This window comes from Cherax quadricarinatus, chromosome 50 (assembly GCF_038502225.1).
Source record: "Cherax quadricarinatus isolate ZL_2023a chromosome 50, ASM3850222v1, whole genome shotgun sequence".
Taxonomy (NCBI): Eukaryota; Metazoa; Arthropoda; class Malacostraca; order Decapoda; family Parastacidae; genus Cherax; species Cherax quadricarinatus.
This window is the reverse complement of record NC_091341.1, coordinates 10,213,470-10,236,381: the sequence shown is the minus strand read 5'-3', so window position 1 is coordinate 10,236,381 and position 22,912 is coordinate 10,213,470. Positions and strand designations below refer to the sequence as shown.

The 22,912-nt window shown below is 43.5% G+C and overlaps 1 protein-coding gene across 8 annotated transcripts in view; it reads right to left on the bottom strand.

The window, feature by feature from the left end:
• Nucleotides 1–22,912, bottom strand: part of LOC128695334 (protein sickie) — a gene marked incomplete at its 3' end in the record, with an annotated part of 543,730 nt that overhangs the window by 101,255 nt on the left and 419,563 nt on the right. For 4 of the 8 annotated variants that reach the window (XM_070095408.1, XM_070095412.1, XM_070095414.1 and 1 more), the window contains 4 exon segments: nt 75–1,092; nt 1,269–1,385; nt 2,819–2,945; nt 7,539–7,747. In XM_070095408.1, the coding sequence (XP_069951509.1) occupies nt 75–1,092; nt 1,269–1,385; nt 2,819–2,945; nt 7,539–7,747 (1,471 nt within the window). 8 annotated transcript variants of the gene reach the window in all.

Here is a 22,912-nt window from a genome sequence, read left to right as displayed (position 1 = left end):
AGTCTGGCGAAAAAGCTGATATACGAGTTTTGGTACCTATAACTTCACTATAATCGTAACGGAGAAATGCTCACCTTTCGTATATTAGCCTTGAAGTCACAAACACTGCCGTCTTCAGAGCTGGTCGGTTTATAGATTACAGAAGAGTTCCCTGACGAATTGCTGTTGCTATGACCGCTGTTACTCTGGGAGGACTCACTGATGTTGGAGCCAGATTCTGAATGGGTCACCAGGTCCTTTTCCCGAGGGATGGGCATGGGGCTCACTAGCGCCACACTGATGCCCGTCCCATTATCTTCCCGTCTGCCCAATTGCTTCTGGCGTGGAAGTGACCCCTTGGGATCCCTACATTCTTGTGTAGTGTTACTGTCAGTGCCTACAGGAGTGCCAGCCGGCCGTGGGGCATTACCTGTACTTGCTACCTTAGGAGTAGAAACACCCGACGTGTGGCGAACCATTTTATTGTAGTCCTTCGCTTGATGGGGAGTGTTGACGTTGGGAGAGTTGGTAGGAGTCGTCGCCATTGTTCGTTCTGGAGGCATCGCTTTTGTTTGTCCTTTAACGTGGGCCGTGGGTTTAGGTATACCTGTGCCAGGAGTGCCTGGAAGTAGAGGACTGCCTGGCGTGGAAGTTAACCCATGCTCTGATTGTTGTTGCTGCAGCTGCTGATTGTGTTGCTGCATTGCTGTGGAAAGTTGGTCTGCCTGTGAGTTCGTTGTGTGGTCCCTGTGGAGATTCTCTTTAGGCGGGAGTGCCGGAGGTTGCTGTGGGTCAGCAACCTGACCTGTAGTCTCGGGTCTGGGGCCCGGTGCCGCCACCCGTGACTCCTTGAACTGGTCCGGCTGCGGCGGGGCGTATTGAGACCGTGAGCGGGACCCGCCATCCAGTTCCAGTGTGAGCTTTTCACCTTTCTTTCCCCCGCGCTCTTCCCTCCCGCCTCTCTCGCGACTCTCTCCTCGCTCAGGCCGCGAGTCGCGGTGGACCTTGTGCCCTCCACGCGGCGACCCCCGCGACTCTTCCCTCTCCTTGTCCTTCCGCGACGACTTTGGCGACTCCTTACCCTCCTTTCCGCTGGATTTTGAAAACTTAGACCTGAGGAGGGAGACCACACATTAACCATCTACCTTTATTTTATTACGCTCTAAAGGAAACAAATGAAACATCCTCACGCTAATCAAACACTATTCTGCATGCAGGTATATCATCCACGGGTTGAGGACTCTGTCATCCAGCACAACACAGATGAGGGAGTGGGCGTGCAAGTGTACCTGATGCCGCGGAGTCCCTGAGGTTTGGCAGTGGGCGGAGCACCACCACTACCCCCAGTCTGGGCCTCAGTGTGGCTCGTCTGGTCACTACTGCTGCTGCTGGTACTCACTGGCAAGCTGTACGTACACAGGGGCGTTAGTGCAACACACACCCACACACGCGCATCAGTAATGGGTGCAACACGAGGCCGCTGACACATACAAGTTGGCAGGAGAGGGTAAGCTATTGTGTTTGTGCCTATATACAAGCTGTGAATAATTATGTATATAAAGTGGGTAAATATAAGAAGCATAAAAATTAAGATATTAGTGCGTGTATAAAATTCCCTCCACAAACAAACAATAACATACACAACAACACACCTGTGGCTTGTGTACACGTGTCTGAAGATTCTCTCTCTCTCACCCCTAATAGAATGAAAGAACACAGGTGGACTCTAACACCCAAAGAGATTTGAGAAAAACTGCATACCAATAACTAGAACAGCGACTGCAATGTGAGATAAATCAAGAAGTGGAATGAACTACGTTGAGCAGCACACCAGTATACTGAAACGCTATACAATACACAAATAACCCGTACACAGGAGAAAGAAGCTTATGACAACAGACCTCTGATGAGTTTCGAGAGTCTTTCTACTCCCGGAGCCCGGCCATCAGTCCGACTTGGACCACTGATTAGCCACACAAAAATACGAACAGGGAGCCAGTATATATTTGGAAGAAATCCAAATATTCTTACTTGAAGCCTTTTTATCCACTTCTCCGAGGCTATGGGTCCCACAATTTACACAGGAGGTGGACCCCATATTATATATATATATATAGATCGATAGAAGAGGAGGCTCCCTCTTCTTCGTATGTTGATGTGTCTAGTCAATGATCCTAGTCGGACCGATACGTCGTCATAAGCTTATGTGTATGTGCGGTTTATCTGTGTATTGTTCCAGTCACGGTATTGTACCTTTATGTTCTTCAGTATACTGAAAGCTGACAAGTGGGACCCAGGAGCTGGCACTCGTCTCCTGCGTAACATGAATTATTTAAGGTGCGTACGCGCACCCAAGCTGCACAGCAGAGACCAGAACAACGGGGACACAGGGAAGCTGGGAAATAACTACTTCAAGTTAAGGGCAATAAAATGCGAAATACCGATAAGATCTGGGAGGGATAAACAATGTGGCTTTAAAACGAGTTATGAGCGAACCCACAAAGGTTAGGAAGCAGCTGAGGACAGGAGCTGTAGCTCGACACCACCTTTATAAAAAAAATGTATGAAACTTTGTAAGCGTCTTTACACACAAATGCCTCCATCTTACTCTCCAACTAACACAAAACCCGCATTTACTCTCCCACCCACACATAACCCAACTTACTCTTCCACCCACATATTCCCCCTTACACCCCTACCTCCACACATTTCCCCCATACATCTAACACACCCCTCCCCCCTCACACACACACAACAAATAAAATTGTGAAGCACGCAATCCGCATTTATTGCTAGCCAGCCAGGTAGTAAACGCAGATACAAGCAAGGATAAACTTACCTCTGGTGCGGTGGAAGAGGCGGTGGTTTAGCGTCAGAACACACACTGGTAGAAGAGTCCGACCTCTCAGATCTGGCCGAGCTGAACCCACTGCTGCTGCTCGTCCGCTTGCTCACACCGCTGCTGCCTGAGGGACACGCACCAGTAGTAATGCCTTTGTTAGTAGTAGTTGTGACAGTTACAAAGTACTTGTGCTACGGAGATCATTCAGCGCTCGTAACCATAAAAATTTATAAACAAAAAACAAATAAAAAAAAATAATCATTCAACACAAATACTATCACGCCAAGTTAAATTACACAGCATGACTTTTCTTTTTAGCTTAATTTTATGCATCAGCTACCGTATTTTATGAGAGTTATACAGTCAAAACGAAAGATAGGTATGAAAGCCTGTCTTATTCCATCACATAGGGTGTTGAAATCTGTCAGCCTGAGGAGTTGAAGTACGGCCTTGCAGCCAACAAAGTGATAAAAATCCTCATGTAGGTGAATCTTCGTACTAATATAGATCTTATGCTGTATGTGTCTTTACCACATATAACCCTGAGTTGGGTGTTAATGTTGCAGTTTAAAAACTGTAGTGTAAAGCACCCTTCTGGCAAGACAGTGATGGAGTGAATGATGGTGAAAGTTTTTCTTTTTCGGGCCACCCTGTCTTGGTGGGAATCGGCCAGTGTGATAATAATAAAAAAAATATATATATATGGGTCTTGCAACCCATGAAGAGTGGTGAAGGGCCCATATGGGAAGGGGTATTAATCAGGAAGAGTGGTTTGGACCCTCTCATGATCTACGTGCACCAGACCTGGATCATGAGGGGGAAACCCTCTTAATTGGTACATCTAACCCGAACCTTTGTCAATGGTCCAAGTCGGACCGAAACGTCGTCGTAAGCTTTAAGTAGTAACACTGGCGTTAGAACTCACTTATCTCATGCGCACTTGAGGGAGGTCTTAAAAACTTTTATTACATTCAGTACACACTTACCACTACTTTTCTTCGTCCTTAATGTTTCTCATTCAAGTACTACTTATTTTCCAATTTTGGATAGGTCATAGACCCTGTCACAAAGACTATGATCACTAAGTGTTCAGGGTTACATACGGCTGACTGGTCACAATGCTCACAACTAGCATATTATCCTTAACTAGTAAAGCACACCCATAAGCACAGCTAGGCAAATATATGCTCAAAGGCTATGAAACTCAATACGATGTTAATTTGGATACTAAAATACTAAGTACTTTAGCAATCCACTTATTAACCAGGTTACGTAACGCGACACTTATAAAAAGTTGTCAATTTCATTCACATTATTTTCCTTAAGAAGCATACTATGTGAGGTGATGGATAGAATAGCAAGTGAACAGTATTTATGAACTACAAACCCAGAGGTGCAACTAAGCATGACAGGAAAAAAGCAGAATGGAAAACAGACACACGTATGTATATAGGTGTTTATATATATTAGTGGTTTTCAAAGGGAGCGGTGAGAGAGGATGGCAAGTGTAGTGGAAAAATCAAGAACAATCAAAGAAACATTTAAATATTCGTGTACAGAAACCCGTAGACGTTTCCAGACGTTATGCCGTCTGTGTTAAGTGCAGTGTTGAGGACCAGCCTCAAAGAAGCAAATAAAGTGATCTCTCTTTTTAGCATTAGCGCACAACTAACATAATTGAGTTTGTATCCTTACTTAAGGTTACATATATAACAGGTTCGTCTATATTTTGGGAATGAATCATGTTTTTTATGAAGATGCATTGCTTTATTCTTTCTGGATGTCCCATGATTATATTATAAAGCAGTTGTGTTTATGTTATGAGTCAAGTACTGATAGTTTTTCTTAATGTATTTCTTATCAATAAAAATTTGGTGTGGCACGAGAAATTTTTTTTATTCCGAAAGTGCGGCCCAGAGAAAAAAGTCTAGGAACCATTGATTTTATAGAGATAGCGTATATTTAGTTTACTTAACTGCTGGAAAAGTACTTGATACCATATGCCCCAAGATATAAGGGAGACAAGAAGTGTGATGAACTGTTTCAAGTGAATACCTGCAAGACTGAGGGACAAGTTGAGTCTTACCTCCCCAACCCAACCTTCAAGGGTCACTACAAGAACCCATACTAATGTAACTTACTACGGAAATAAATTCCTGTGTCACTGTTGAGGCAAAGTTAAAATGCATACCACAAGTCTTGCAGAATGATGTAACCAGCAGATGTATTGTTCTGCACTGGTAAGCACGGAGTAATGAAACCAGCAACTGGACGAGTCTCAACACTCAAAAATAAAGTGGACACGGCAGAGTTTTGAGCTGAAGCACAAAACTCTGAAGCACAACTTGAGGACCTGGTCCCCAATCAATACACTGACATAACTCAGTGGAGGATACAGTTGTATAATATGAACGTAGTGAAAAATGTAGAGGCAGCAAATTAAAGAAGTGTGTAGCAATATGCGTCTGTCATTAATATTGCAGGAACAACGGTAGAAGTTTTCAAGAGCACAGTGAACCACTACGGTATCTCCTGCAAATGCTTGATCAGCCGGACTATGATGACTGTGGGTTGCTAATTGGGAGAGTCTGGTTGACCAAGCAGTCAAAAGGGGAAGCCAGGCATAAGGCCGGGTTGTGAGGGCATAACTCTGGAAACCGATCACAGGTATGGCCCAGTGGACTCCCCTTACAATACACACACACACACACACACACACACACACACACACACACACACACACACACACACGCACACACAGCGACTTTATAAATATCCAACTACATTTTATCAACACAACTAAATAGCATAACTCAAGTGTTTAAGAACTGCCAGTCACGGACCTTATTTTTCAATCTCCTTCACTAAAAGTAACGTCTGTAAAAATTTTCCTTGACGAGATTAAGCACTTGTTGCATCTGCAGCGTGCCCGTGCATCACACAAGTTCAGCTCAGCGGTTGAAAGTATCTCGGGTCTGAACGACCAGCTACTGCCTCGTACTGCTTCCACTGCTTCAACACATCCACAACAACAAAATGTATTTTACTACCGTCAACACAGCAACGACTCTTACCCAAAGACAAAATGGCAATGACTTCCCAAAGGGAAAACTTCACCGTACCGGCACATACACCCGCACCACCACAAATCACTACAGTACCATCACCACAACATACTAGCAGCAGCAGCAGCAGTGGTGGTGGTGGTGGGATCCCGGGAGGCCATCATTCTAACCAGAGCACTACAGCGTGACAGTGTAGTCTGCTCCACCCACATAACGGCACGCACAATACACGTTTTTTTACAGCCCAATTCTTTTTCTATTGTTACTCAGTAAATTATAAAACGATATACTGTATATGAAAGAAACGAAGATATTATATACACACAAAAAGTAAACAAAAAATATATAAATGTTTTATCAAAGTAAAAAAAACGCGTTTGTTTTTTGTTTGTTTTATCCCAATTTATAAATTATCCAGGATATATTATTATAACAGCTGCCTACTTCGCTTTTAATATTCACCTTGATAGTGGTATGCAATTAAGATTAATGATTTTAATTATTATTATTAAAAGGAGCCACTAAACCCATAGGGGTCATACAGCGCATATGGAATAGCAGGTTATTAAGTAGAAAGGAACTCCAAGGTGGAATGGAGTCGAGAAACGAAAATGTGGAGTGTTGAATACTGAAGGTAACTGTCAAGGAAAACTTATTGCGTGCGTAATCTCAAGGAGTATAGTATTTATATCCATGTTCCAAGCCAAGTAATGAAGGCAATCTCTTGATCTCTTGAAAATTAGCCTTGTCAACCAGGAGACCTGGTAGCGGGGGGGTAGTGACCCTCAGATGCAAAACAGTTAATAACAGTAGTTAGGCAACTTTTTCGATAGGTTAGATCACCCGACGTCAATTTCAGGGGTTTTCGCCCCCGTGGCCCGGTCCTCGACCAAGGCAGATTAATCAGGCTGTTCGTACTAGCATTACTTTGGTCAAACGCAGGGACTACAACCAGCTGATTAGGAACGGATCACCAGGGAACTGATTTTTTTTTTAAATTGCGTAAATTTTAGTAAGAGAAGGTTACGTTAATATGTTAGTTTTGCTGCTAAATAAATGGCGTACAAGAATTTTTCTTTGATAAGGGGGCGGGAAATGCATATGATCCTACCTTCAAGGAGGGGAAGACGTTCCTAGATGCTGGTGTAGGGCTCTCGATCTTAAGAAATGGAGTTACTTTCCTCCGTGAATCAAAGCTGATTACCTATACGACACCTTACGAGTTCGGCGCCTATTTTATACCATTTTAATGTTCACCCACAAATATAATCATAATCCAGAATGTTCTGTGATTTATCAACTATATTCTGATTTCTGTATCGGAACGCTAAATTTTTCGTTTAGTGTAAAAATAACATCCACTTTTAAAAAGTAACAATACATTCTTAAAAAAATAATACGGCTCTAAACTAGTCAAAAACTATTTTACAAAACGATTTCTGGGTTATCGGGATAAAGCAATTTTTCCCTTTAGTATAAAAACTATAAAATGCATCAAAAAATAACGCTACCTTCATAAAAAAAATAGTACGGATCTATACTAGTTAAAAATAGCATTTTACTAAACTAGAAAAACGCTCTGAGTAACAGACACACGAAGCTATCAGACAACATTACACAACGACAACAATAGAAAAAAATATCCTTCTCACTCTTACTGGTAGTTTTGTTCTTGGCATCTTTTTCTTTGTGGTTGAAAAGCTTGAACTTGTCGAGCATGGAGTCCTTATGTTTGGGTGCTGGAGCCGGGGCATGGTAGGGCGAGGTGTGCACGTGGTTACCTGTGTTGGAGGAGTTGTGGGCTGGCTGGCTGGCCGGCCCTCTTAGAGAGGATCTTGCCAAGTTCGATGTCCCACTCGTTCTGGAAATAAACAAAAAAAATTATTAATTTCTTGCTGATTCTGCAAATCGATAAAAAATATATATTTCTTGCACTGTCACAAACTATCAATATAAAATGTCTTTAATCATATTATATATATATATATATATATATATATATATATATATATATATATATATATATATATATATATATATATATATATATATATATATATATAATGATTAAACAGACTTTATTCTAAGCAAACTTATCTCAAGTAACATTAAAAATTACCTTAAAGGTTTCCCTTTCCATTGTTCAACTCCCATGGTGCTAATTTGTTGTACTTTTCAAATACGTGATCTTGCCTTCTCTTATTGAACAAGTTTTTTTTTTATGTATCAATATCTTTAATTAAACTTACTGCCCTTTTAAGTCACTGAAAAAATGAATGCCGTCTATTTGAAAACAAGTCAACAGTGATAATGCGTTCTGAGATGAATGTATATCGTACCGTTATAACTGCTGAAAGAGGTTTCAGATGTCATTTCGAGACAGTAGTGATTCAGGTGACTTACGTTTCCACCAATACAACCCCAAGACACAGCCACACTTCAAAAGCTTGGAAATAAACTTTAACAAGGAAATACCGACCGATTGCTCAATACCCAGCAAAACTTCTGAACAAGTGCCAAGTCTACAATATACACGGAATCACGTTTATACATGCGCTGATATAATAAACACTGACTGAGCCAAACAGTAACACCTGAAGCAATAACAAGAGGCAAATAGTAACACCTGAAGCAATAACAAGAGAGGCAAACAGCTTCAATACAGAGGTTTTAACAAGTAACGCTAATAGTGACAAGAACACTGATAACACCTAACTAGTAATCAGCTGTGGAGAGGGGGCGGGAGGCTTCTGAACCGGTCATCACAACAATGGACGACGGTGAAAAGCAGATCTAAGTCAGTCATAAAATGTTACGCAAAATGTAAACTGCAAAGATTTCGTCTTTTACTGTGATGGAGGCAAGCTTCCCTGGGGTTAACGGGACGAAGGAAGGGGGGTAATACGAGGTGTGGGGAAGGTTAGTCATCATTTGTGATGGCGCTACACTAGAGGGGAAATAGGGAGGGGGTAATGGAGGATGGATAGGGGTTAAGGAAGAAAGGGAACTCCATCTGATCATTGTCTTTTCAGTGATAAACATTTCCTCCAATGTGCCACTCCCCCTTCCTTCGCCCGGGATGTGACACCTCCAGCCCCTCTCCCCTTCCCTCTGCCCTGTCAACAGAAAAGTGAACAACCCTACACCTCCCGTGCCCCGTCAATGTGAGAGAACAATAAGGTGGACAATGGCTCCCTCCCCCCCTCCCTCTTTAGTAATGAAGAGGTGGCTTTAAAACCCCTATTCCGTCCTCCCTCTCCCTCTGCATTACGTTCCATATCCCCCATCCCCGTTTGATATTTCATTACGGGAAAGTCGTGTAGTTCATTCATAATCGCAAGGTCTTGAGTTTGATCCCCCGTCACAGAGCAGCATCTTGGCAAGTTTACTGACACCCCTGCCCAACTAACAGTAAAAGTGGATAACTGTGTTAGCCTGCTGTTGTAGGTCAAGACTGAGGGACTGATCACCTACCTCTGAAAAGTTTCGAGAGTTTATCTACTCTCTGAGCCCGGCCATGGGCCAGGCTCTTGCATTATAGCTGCCATTATTCGACTGAAACCGCCTGCTAAGTACCGTTTCGACAACGGATACGATTAGATTTTTGGATTTTGCCACCGAAGTGGCTAGTTTAATATGCACCCCATATCCATCCTGTGGACAGTAGCGCAAGAGCACATGCATACACAAAAGGCCTAGGAACTAGGCCCCAAAAGGGTTACAGGTGTAAGATACGTAAATGCAGGTATTGCATAAAGGATGCTCTTGGCTCTGCATCGAATAGTTGCCTACGTTACTCCACAAGAAGGCCACACTATATCTGATAAAGTTTCGATTAACTCTGCAACAAAACCAACAAGACTCTTCCATCTTTTCCAGACGAGCATTCAAAAGTGAAATTACATCTGAATGTTCGTCTAACAATTGCATATCTTTTACAAGAGAAAAAAAACAGAATAAGAGAAACTTATTAGTTGTGCATTACTTATGGATTCCATATCACATTAAGGGGAGTTATCAACAGGCTTATTTACAAAAGCAGCTTAATTTCTACAAACTGATTTTATGCATCCAAGTTGTGGTCCGTACAGCTTGACTGGTCAGGCCGTCAACCTAAGGAAACCTAGTCTGAGACCAATGGTCTCAATGGTTGGATAACTCCGTCCTGGTGTAAGTGGAGTAACGCTGTTGTTCTCTCCCACCAAAAACTCAATACCAAAAGGAAAGTTGCGCAGCTCTACAAGTGGATACTACATATCCTTTACCCCTTCCTCCCGCCCTCCCTCCCGACTCCAGCACTGCTTCTATCGCTAACACCTCCCCCCCCTTCCTCCCGCTGCCCCTCTTAGTACACCCCTTCCCGCTGCCCCTCACCGAAACGAAACCCCTCCCAAGATGCTCCCTCGCCAACACCCCCCTCACCAACACTCCTTTCCCCACCACGTGGCTTTCAATTAGTTCCCCATCGAGAAACATCAAATCCTCGCACCAGGGAGTAATAACACCCCAACACTCTTGACACGGGCACCATTTTCCCCCTCAAACGTTGTGAGAACTTCTTTATGAGGTAGCACGTCCCCTCGTTGAGACCCCTCGACCCCCAGCACCCCAGGGTTAGGGTAAGGGGTGAAGAGCTGAGTCACCCAACAGAGAGGAACGTCTTTCAACGAGCTGCAACCCCAGCAATGCAATTTGTGGTGCGTGCCAGTGGCAACCTGCAACATGTGTCCAGCGCGGCTCTGCTCTCGAATTTACAATATGATTCTTTGTTTTGATGGTGGAAAGTTAACACGAAGAGACTAGTGTTGCTTCAAACTTTTCTGCATTTTCTATTTAATTATTACACATAGATAATATTAGTCCTCAATCTAGATATAAGCAGATAGTTCTCATTAGCAAATAGCTTCGGTGCGTATTTCTAAATCCGTCCGTCTGTCATGCATATTAAGGATATAGAACCTGACTAACACCCTGTGTCAGGACCCAGTTTTCCCTGACTGACCAACCATCACCTGCTGCTTCAGTCTATTCTTCACAACGCTACAGTATATCCTGTTGATCATTCACACGCTCAATACCAGCTAATTCATGCCGAAGGCCTAAGTAAACACTAAATTAATATAAGCTTAATTTAGGTTCTTTACATTTTCCTTTGGTTATAAAATCGATGGGAAGAATGGGAAGGGGGAAAGACTGGGGACAGGATAGAGCAGTAGAAGAGGTTCTGGGTAAACAGGAAGAGAGAGGCAAGAAGGTTAAGTGGTCTGACCACATTAGGTGGGTTTTAAGAGTTGTTTTTTTTTTTTTGTCAGTGACGAGTGTGATATTTTGTCACTGTTCCACACTCCTTTGTTGAAAATAGTCTAAATTACAGATTAGTGTCTGTAAATTACACAATGGTTGCAATGAACACTTAATATACATCGTTACATATAACTATTAAGTAGATTTAACCAAGGAAGGTCCTCCTATGATAACGCCACTGACGCTAGTTGGATTGTAATTACGGCCTATTAGTCACGCGTCGTCAACTTTCACGAGAAGCCGATACCAAAGGAGTACACAGGACTGGTTCACCAACCTTCAGCTGTTAATTACATCGGCGACAAACACTGCAGCCGGACAGTTAAGTTTCATGACAATCAAAGGCTTTATAAGTTTTCCTTCACAAAGCTGTCTGTGCCGCTTCTGGGAAAAAATATGACCACATGTTACTCCCAGACCATCCATCTTAGACGATTATCACCCTCCTGTCGTCTCCCCCTCACGCTACACTCGTCACCTCTCCTCTCCTTCCCTCTTCCTCTTCCTTAAACCTACCTACCTCTTCATTCAACCTGCCCTCGGTTGCTTTTTATTTGGGTTTTATACACAAATTTAATTTTGATAACGGGCTTGAGAGAATACAGGTATTATGAGCTAACACATATACCTTATGGAGCTTTAACTTAGGATAGCGCAATGCAGTCGAATACAATAACAATTCCATTGTGGTCCTCTATTTAGCAAATTCGTTTTCTGTTAGTGCCAATATTAAAATTAAATTAGTTATTGCAGGTTAGTTATAATAGCAGTTAACCTATATTTACGTGCAGCTAATTGTAAATAAAAAGATTACATGAACGGAAACGCTACTTCTGCCAAAGGGATATATTTTTATCGCTTAAACTGAAAAAAAAAAACAGTCCGTGGTGAAACGTGAAATTATAGTTAACACTTATAGATGAATTCAGGAAACACACAGGGAGAAGAGAGAGTATTTCGATCTCCGTCTGAAGATCTCAGATGGAGATCAAAATGTTGTCTTTTTTCACTGTGTCTTCGTGTATCATCTATCCAGTGATGGTTGTCCACGGAACAACCTGCTCTCCTCCAGGGACGGATCTACTATGAAACTAATGAAGCTTAAGCTTCAGGGTCCCTGATCCCGGAGGGGCCCCAGAAGCGACTTTAGTTCACATTGCTTAAAAATTTTGGCTCTACTGTATGAGAAGGATCTTTTAAAAAATATTAATAGTGTAATTCAATACAAAATAAGTTAAAATGAAATTAAAAGGTTATTAAAGTATGTAGGCTGACCGTTGCTGGTTGCGAAGGGGCCCCCATAATACTTAAGCTTCGGGGCTCCAAAAATGTAGGTCCGCCACTGCTCTCCTCTCCCACTTCTCAGTTCACCCTCTTCAACACACGCTTCCCTTAGCTCAGTTCCCCCCCCCCTTACATCTCTGAGGTCTTCTCTCACCCCTCCTCAACCTCCTTCCCCACGCTCTTTCAACACCCTGTCTTCCACACCACTCAATTTCTCGCCACACACTGTCCTCGTACCTCTGACCATACAAGGACCCCAGTGGATACAAGTCACTGACTTTTTTGGGGGTTATCCTAGGTAAGTTACACTATGCATAACTGAAATTATGTGTACCTGTTCCTAAATAAACTTATCCCCTCTCAACAGTCTTCCACAACTGCCTAACATACTACCAACATCTCGTAGTCTCCCACCTATCCATTCCTCCTCCACCCCCATCATTTTCCCCACCCCTTGCTAACTGATAGACCCCCTTCCCTCATCCTGCCCAACACAGACAACAGACCCCTAAAGCCACCCGTCCTTCACCCCCCTTCCTCTCGCAGCTCCGACGAGAGGCAGGCTGAGCTTCATTAACCAGGACGAGGGGAAGAGAACCGGTTTCAGAAGATGCGAGGGCGACAGGCTCCCCCACGACAGCCCCATCAACCCCCACACGCGCACGATAAAGCTCTTGGAGCAGGGAGTGTGTGTGGACCTAGTAGCGATCAGCAAAAAGGCAGGGCCAGGAGCTATGAATCGACCCCTGCAGCCACAAATAGGTAAGTACAAATAGGTGAGTGTACACACATATAGGTGCACCCACAAATAGGTGAGTACACGATATGGCTTTTGGAGCAGGGAGTGTGTGGACCTAACAGAGGTCAGGAGCTGTGACTCGACCCCTGCAACCACATACAGGAGAGCACAGAGAAACAAAGGGTCACAACTACCAGTTGAAAAGTTAGGCGAGATACAGGGATGTTTGGAAGTATTTCTTCCTTTACAGAGTTGTCAGGAAGTGGAACAATCAGAAGTGATGCAGTGGAGGCAAGATCCACACTTAGCTTTAAGAAGAGGTATGATAAAGCTTATGGAGCAGGGAGAAAGTGGGCCTAGTGGCGACCAGTGAAGAGGCAGGGCCAGAAGCTGTGAAACAACACCGGCAACCACAAATAGGTAAGTACGTACACACACACACACACACACACACACACACACACACACACACACACACACACACACACACACACACACACATACACACACCTACCTCTGCTCATGTAGCTACAAATGGGTAATAAAAACAAAACACAAAGAGCCACAAAGGGGTACAGTCCGCCCGGCTCCCACACCACCGTTCACAGTATATGACAACATTACAACTATCCACGATAATACCTGCAGTTTCAATACACAGCAGATATCATCCCTCTATGAGCGGACCATATAGAGGAATATCACATTAAACGGAGAGCTCCAAGCACATATTGCACTATACAGCAGCGTCAGCACTTTGCACTGACAATAACGTCTGTATTACTTTTGTAATGAAGTTCCATTTCATGTTATTAAAAAGTATTGGAAGAGAATAAATTACTGATTCACGTGAGGGGTGGTGGCCCAGTGCAGGCGGTTATTGTGTGTATGTGTGTGTACTCACCTAGTTGAGGTTGCGGGGGTCGAGTCCGAGCTCCTGTGTGTGTGTGTGTGTGTGTGTTTTGTCCTAGGCACATGCTGTGTGTGTGTGTGTGTGTGTGTGTGTGTGTGTGTGTGTGTGTGTGTGTGTGTATGAGACAGAGAGAGAGAGAGAGAGAGAGAGAGAGAGAGAGAGAGAGAGAGAGAGAGAGAGAGAGAGAGAGAGAGAGAGAGAGAGAGAGAGAGAGAGACAGACAGAGAGAGAGACAGAGAGAGAGACAGAGACAGAGAGAGAGAGAGAGAGAGAGAGAGAGAGAAATGGGGGGGGTTCCAGACAAAGCACTTTAAACACCTTGAACAGTGACAAGAGATAGTGGTGTAGTCAACGCGAGGTTTCACAAGAGCAAGGCCACGCTATGTTATAAGATTAATTTTCTATTACCACAGGCCTGGGCCTGGTCAAGGACTGGGCCGCGGGGTCGCTGACCCCCAAAGCGCCCTCCAGGTAAACTTCCTACATATAAAACAGAGCACCATGTTAACCTTAGAGTAACTGGTCATATAAGAAGCGCTAGTAATAGCAATTTCCGCTATCCTACAATACCGTGTAATATGTATGAAACCTGAATTATATGATGGTTGCTTTAGGAAATTATCACAAAATAATAAAAAAAAAATAATGTCTGAAGATCTTACGTTGAAGGATCACAGCAGTGTTGTCACAAACGCAAGAAAATTGATAACCTACAGAACTAGAACCTTCAAAATAGAGGTGTCAAGCCACGGATGACAGTCATTTGTGGTCTTTGGACAGGATTATTGTTGCACACTAACAGATCTCTCTAAGGCAGGTGAAATCACAACACTGGACTGTACAGAGAACGTTCCCTACCTGTATAAATTCACTCAAGCACCTAAATTGTCGGGAACACCTAAAGTCCCTTAAACCGCACTCCCAGGAATGTAGCCTAAAAGATACATCACCATTTACACCTGGAAAATTCTGAAGGGATCGGTCCCAAATCTGCACGAAGAAATTACTCCCTATATCTTTGACCTTACCGGCGAGAACGTATCAACAAACCAGTCAAAACTTCAAATGTACAGCAGTACGCTAAGAGGAAACTCAACAAGTATAAAAGAACCAAGACTTCTCAAGACCACATGAGCAAACACTAGGATATATTTATTACAAAACGCTTCGGTCCTGGAACTTTGATCATTTCAACACTCAAGAGGTTAAATTGACAGTATATATATATATATATATATATATATATATATATATATATATATATATATATATATATATAGGCGGAGAGTGAGGTGTGACATGTTCACCTGAAGAATACCATATTGAGATGAGGATGGGTAGGCAACAGAATCATTTGACTCCTGTGTTGTTAGGTAGATGTTTTTTTGCCAGGTGTGTTCATCTCCTAGCCCGTTGTCAGGTAAGACACGTATGCAACAGTTAGGTATCTTTATATCCTAGCCCCGTCCCTGGAGTGTTCATCTCCTGGCCTCCTCCTTGTAGTATTCATCTCCTGGCTTCCTCCCTGGAGTGTTCATCTCCTGGCCTCCTCCCTGGAGTGTTCATCTCCTGGCCTCTTCCCTGGAGCATTCATCTCCTGGTCCCCTCCCTGGAGTGTTCATCTCCTAGCCCCGTCCCTGGAGTGCTCAACTCTTGGGCCCCCTCCCTGGAGTGTTCATCTCCTAGCCCCCTCCCTGGAGTGCTCATCTCCTAGCCCCCTCCCTGGAGCGTTCATCTCCTAGCCCTCTCCAAGGAAAAGCTCCAGCGGTGCCTATGGCAGTAAATAGAATTATATTCCACATACATCAATGAAAATAGCACAGCGTAAATAGGATCCTCATCTCATGGACCAATAAGCCTGCTCTAGTGATTCTTTTACTGCTTGTCTTGAATACTGAAGTAACAACCTTGATGACGACACACGGAATGATCACTGATGAGCGGCGGTGACGATGCAATGGTGAGCACTATTTTCCCCGACACTGACGTTGTCCTTATCTACCCACGTGTTGCTTTTCATTCTGAATTCATATTTTTTACAATGTTGACCGGCATACAGCCAGTAAAGCATTGAAATTACTGGGAAAGCCTCAAAGTCCTAAATATGTATTGGCTGAAGCGGAAGAGTTCTAGGAAGATACATGATAATATATACGTGGAATGTACTTGAGGTCCTTGTCCCAAATCTGCTTTGCATACTGCCATAATATGCTGCGTGAGAGAGATGGGACGAAGTGTAAAGTAAGTACAATGTAAAGCAAGGGAGTCACTTGAACAATAAGGGAATGTCAACATCTGTGATCCCTAACTATTCAACATCTTACCAGAAGATATCAAACACTGCTGGAACAAGTGTAGAAGTCTGAAAGAGGAACCTGGACAAGTATCTTCACCAGGTGCATGATCAGCCAGGCTGTGATGGATGTGGGCCAGCGGGCCGCCAGCATCAATGCCTGGTTGACCAGACAAGTCTGGCCTAGGACCGGGCCTCGGGAGTAGTAAAACTCTCGAAACTCAACAAAAGTATGGGGTTAAACAAGCACGAACATCACCCTTCCCCTCAAAAAAAAAAAAAAAAAAAAAAAAAAAAAAAGCCAACACAACCCCCCACTCCATTCATGTATCACTCACCCTCCAAAAGACCCTCTCATATATAGGTATCCCTATATATGAGCCATACAGTGCTTAGGGAAGTGGAAGTACTCGGATTCGACTCAAGGAATTGGAGCACAGGTTCAATTCCTTAGATCAAGAACTCCTCCCCAGCATCAATGAACCTCCCTTATGAGGTATGCAACAGATGAAAGTATTTTTAATAAGTATTAAGATACACTGTGCCCCTGTTAACCCTTTGAGGGGCTAGTTCCTACGTCTTTTGTGTATCCATATGCTCTTGTGCTACCATCCACAAGATGGATGCGGGGTGCACAAACTAGCCACTTCGGCGGCAAAAATCTAAAAAGCAATCCTCATAAATTATATTTTCTCTTGCAAGGAGAGGTATCAAGAGAAGGTAATTCCCACGTAATAGTAACTTCTAACACTATTAAATCCATGGCAGACTCTCTTTAAAATAGCCTCCGTCTTACTGTTCTTCTAGCTCAGGGTGAGAGATTGTATTAATTCAAAAATGAAACTGTGTGCTGAAATACGAGAGGGAAACTTAACTTGCTAGCATTTGTTCCCACAATGTTAATAAAAAAAACATTGTAGTCCTTGGGAGAGTAGTATAAGATGGTCCCTTCCTTCCCTCCCTCCCCTCTGACGTCCAGCCGTCTTGCCTAACCTCCCACAAGCATTTCCCTCTTGCATGCAAGCTATATTTTAAGAGGAAGGAGCCTTGGGGAGTAGCATGAAATCAACGCCCTGGTGGCGAGTGTCATCACGCGAACGCCTCAGATACGCTCTTCAATGCATCTAGTGACGAAAATGCAGAGATTAACGAAAATTGTCGAAGTAGTCAGCTGCTTACAATTCCCACAGATCATTATAACAATTATGATCAACGTAGATCATTATTACCAATATGATCAACAACACTTAGCAACAGGACGATAACCATTGTTCAATACTGTGAAAAATTTAGACAATCAACAATTATAGAGCTCAAAGGCTGGACAATACTTCGTGCGCTAGCAAAATACTATGCAGCCAACCGATGCACTCGTAAAACTATCCTCCGACACTATGTTCACCTGAACTAACAGCAATAATAGAAACATTGAAAAGAAGACATTTTCTTTATCCAAACTAACACCACCAATACTAATGTCTGGCTTCTGTAGAAAAGGTAAAGAATAACTTAGTAAATTCCACATTTCATTAAAACTTATCACCACGGTGATCTGCAAGTGTCACGACACTGAGGTTGAAACTTGTCTCACCCACGGCTGTACTTGTTGCAAGTCATTAGGTTACAACACTGATCAGTCATGTTCTTACAAACAAAAGCACACATTAGTGCACTTCACTCTTACACTTCTTTCAGAAATTGCATTTCGTTTGTCAACAACAGTACAGTGCCGGCCAGATCAGTCGTTCTTAATAACTACATTGTCAACACCAAGATCATACACTTCTTACAACACTTTAAACTCTACACTTATTTCACCAAGATCTAACACTTATGACAACACTTTAAACGCTACACTTGTTACAAGAGAAAGAGGCAGCGTGAACGTAGAAGCAACACCCAGTTTGTGTGGGCGTCACACACACGTGTGTGAGGGAGGCGGGGCTGGGGAGAGCTGCCTGTCGTATGCACCACCACCACCACACTGACTAGAGAGTGGATGATGCGAGCAACAGCAGCCATGGTCCCGCTACCCGCCCCTCCAGGCACACCTGCATCCGTCGGGCCATCCTCTCCTGGAATACTAGGTGCTACGTCACACCCGTGTGACATCACAGCTAATCTCTTGGAGTGACAATATTAACTTTAGAACACGGTACATTTTGGTTTTCCCATGCGCAAGACCAGGGGAGCAATGCAGTAGGCTTACTGGCCCTTGCTAGGTAAGTCTTCTCCAACGAGATCCGCATCAGGAAACACTTGTCCTGTTTCCTGAAAAACTTTACCTAACCCGACAACCTCTAACTTTTTCACTGTTCGTATTGGAACTGTCAAAGATTCATATGATAGTCAACACTGTCAAAGATCCATATGATAGTCAACACTGTCAAAGATCCATATGATAGTCAACACTGTCAAAGATCCATATGATAGTCAACACTGTCAAAGATCCATATGATAGTCAACACTGTCAAAGATCCATATGATAGTCAACACTGTCAAAGATCCATATGATAGTCAACACTGTCAAAGATCCATATGATAGTCAACACTGTCAAAGATCCATATGATAGTCAACACTGTCAAAGATCCATATAATAGCCAATAATGTCATGTACTGGCAAAATGACTGTTAGCTCACAAGTATGAATAGCGGTGAACACTCGCCCCTCGGGGCAATTAAGTCATGGTAATTGTTTACTTTGCTATTATTTATATTTCCAGTAATTATAGACATGGAAGGTTAGTAGACAGCAACCATAAAGAGAAGCACAGTACTAATGTCCTCTGATGAGGACATTAGTACTGTACGTTATTGGTCAAAAGAGCGTATCATTATTATTATCACTAACGAAATTTACCTATATTAATCAACGTATTAATAAGAGGCGCACAAAAGTGCGAACGCTCAACCTGAACCCATGAAAGCACGCACGCACAACTCAAGCGCACAAGAAATCAGTGGTCAAGGGAGATCGTGCAATCTGTCCTGCACATGTTACTTGGGAAATATGGATAGTGTGTCAGAATTAGCCTTGAGGAGCGGTGTCGTGAGTACAAAAAAAAAAAAAAAGAGTTACGAGCGCTAAAAGAAGAGGTTCTGCCTCTCAAGGAGGGTAAGTAATTGAATATTTGTTTGGATAGATGTGAAGTGGCTAGCAGTGACAAAGGGAAACACGATGAGTAAGATATGTACACCAGTTGGGTATATTTATTGTTGTAACGTTTCGCCTACACAGTAGGCTTCTTCAGTCAAATACAGAGGCAACAGTTGCAGTAGTGAAATAAAAAATGATGTAATCCAGGGACTGATTACCTCAAATACTGTTTCTCCAAAGATGATGGATTGATCACATCTTCATTTCACTAGTATACCTGCTGCCTCTGTATCTGACTAAAGAAGCCTACTGTATGCGCGAAACGTTTCAGCAATAAAGATACCTAACTGTTAAACATGCCTTAAATCAACTTGTCGATATTTTATACCATTTCCAATATAAAGGGAAACATGTTAGCCATAACCAATGGTCCCCGGAACGTAGTTTTCAACATAGGGAGAAAGATAAGACAATTTAATGTAAGAATATGTTCAGTGTTGTGAACTCACAAGATATATTATATATGTGATAAATGGTGTAGAAAACCCACAAGTTGAAGAATAAGAAACTTGTGCAACATTTGGAAATATTGAGGAAACGTTTCCTCCTCAATAAAGATTCCCAAATACTGCACTAGTGTCTTATTGTCCAAGGTATATACATACCTTTGAAGAGTTTCGAGAGTCTATCTACTGTCTGAGCCCGGCCATGGGCCAGGCTCGGAGAGTATTTTGTAAGGGACAGTTCGACACGACGTATGTTACCCTGGAGTTGGTTAAAAAACCATCTCAGGTAATGAGAAATACCGGGAGACGCAGGACAGAAAACTTGCTTGCCAAGAACAGGATGACTATTGATTTAATTAAGTCAGGAGGAGGAATCCCAGTTATATATGACCACTACTCTTGTATTACTTCCACATCTCTGGTTTCTCCTACGCAAATCTCCTTTCTCTTATCTCTGTATCTGATTGTTAGAGCCGCACATAGAGAAAATATACCATTTGAACGACTGGGAATGCCTAAAAGTACTGAATATGTACTCTCTAGAGTGGAGAGAAAGAGAACCATACACGTAGTCCCAGACCTATACAGTAAATTAATGTAATAACAGTAAGAGAGAGATGGGAAGACGTAAAATAAATCCTGTGGGGAGTAGAGGCACCCTGGGCATCTGACAGCCTCGAAGAGGCTGTCAGATGTTGAAAGTGGAGGAAACTGAATCACTGCCTTCGCATTCTTATGTTAAGTGTCAAGTGAACCACGCTGTGGTTATGGCAGGAAGCAAGCCACCAGCAGCAACAACCTGGCTGACCAGGCAAGCAAGAGAAAAGCCTGGCCCTAGGCCAACCCGCAGGACAAGGAAGACTCAAAACTGGTTATAGGGAAGAAAAACATGAAGTGAGGAGAAACATGAAGTGAAAAGAAACATGAAGCGAGGAGAAACATGAAGCGAGGAGAAACATGACGCGAGGAGAAACATGAAGTGAGGAGAAACATGAAGTGAGGAGAAACATGAAGCGAGGAGAAACATGAAGCGAGGAGAAACATGAAGTGAGAAGAAACATGAAGTGAGAAGAAACATGAAGCGAGGAGAAACATGAAGCGAGGAGAAACATGACGCGAGGAGAAACATGAAGTGAGAAGAAACATGAAGCGAGGAGAAACATGAAGCGAGGAGAAACATGAAGCGAGGAGAAACATGAGGTGAGAAGAAACATGAAGTGAGAAGAAACATGAAGTGAGAAGAAACATGAAGTGAGAAGAAACATGAAGTGAGAAGAAACATGAAGTGAGAAGAAACATGAAGTGAGGAGAAACATGAAGTGATAAGAAACATGAAGTGAGAAGAAACATGAAGTGAGGAGAAACATGAAGTGAGGAGAAACATGAAGTGAGAAGAAACATGAAGTGAGAAGAAACATGAAGTGAGAAGAAACATGAAGTGAGAAGAAACATGAAGTGAGAAGAAACATGAAGTGAGAAGAAACATGAAGTGAGGAGAAACATGAAGTGATAAGAAACATGAAGTGAGAAGAAACATGAAGTGAGGAGAAACATGAAGTGAGGAGAAACATGAAGTGAGAAGAAACATGAAGTGAGAAGAAACATGAAGTGAGAAGAAACATGAAGTGAGAAGAAACATGAAGTGAGAAGAAACATGAAGTGAGGAGAAACATGAAGTGAGAAGAAACATGAAGTGAGGAGAAACATGAAGTGAGGAGAAACATGAAGCGAGGAGAAACATGAAGCGAGGAGAAACATGAAGTGAGGAGAAACATGAAGTGAGGAGAAACATGAAGTGAGGAGAAAAATACGAAAAGTTTGAGGAAAGAAAACAGAAGGAAAGAGGAGAATTAAAAAAGGAAAATTACATATCTAAATTGGAATTAAATTACGAGCAGGATGGGCGACGTGCGCGTGGGTGAAGCATGGGTGACGTGGGTGAAGCATGGGTGACGTGGTGAAGCATGGGTGACGTGGGTGAAGCATGGGTGACGTGGTGAAGCATGGGTGACGTGAAGCATGGGTGACGTGGGTGAAGCATGGGTGACGTGGGTGAAGCATGGGTGACGTGGTGAAGCATGGGTGACGTGGGTGAAGCATGGGTGACGTGGGTGAAGCATGGGTGACGTGGGTGAAGCATGGGTGACGTGGGTGAAGCATGGGTGACGTGGGTGAAGCATGGGTGACGTGGGTGAAGCATGGGTGACGTGGGTGAAGCATGGGTGACGTGGTGAAGCATGGGTGGCGTGGGTGAAGCATGGGTGACGTGGGTGAAGCATGGGTGACGTGGGTGAAGCATGGGTGACGTGGGTGAAGCATGGGTGACGTGGGTGAAGCATGGGTGACGTGGGTGACGTGGGTGAAGCATGGGTGACGTGGGTGAAGCATGGGTGACGTTGGTGAAGCATGGGTAACGTGGGTGAAGCATGGGTGACGTGGGTGAAGCATGGGTGACGTGGGTGAAGCATGGGTGACGTGGGTGAAGCATGGGTGACGTGGGTGAAGCATGGGTGACGTGGGTGAAGCATGGGTGACGTGGTGAAGCATGGGTGGCGTGGGTGAAGCATGGGTGACGTGGGTGAAGCATGGGTGACGTGGGTGAAGCATGGGTGACGTGGGTGAAGCATGGGTGACGTGGGTGAAGCATGGGTGACGTGGGTGAAGCATGGGTGACGTGGGTGAAGCATGGGTGACGTGGGTGAAGCATGGGTGACGTGGGTGAAGCATGGGTAACGTGGGTGAAGCATGGGTGACGTGGGTGAAGCATGGGTGACGTGGGTGAAGCATGGGTGACGTGGGTGATGCATGGGTGGCGTGGGTGAAGCATGGGTGGCGTGGGTGAAACATGGGTGACGTGGGTGATGCATGGGTGACGTGGGTGAAGCATGG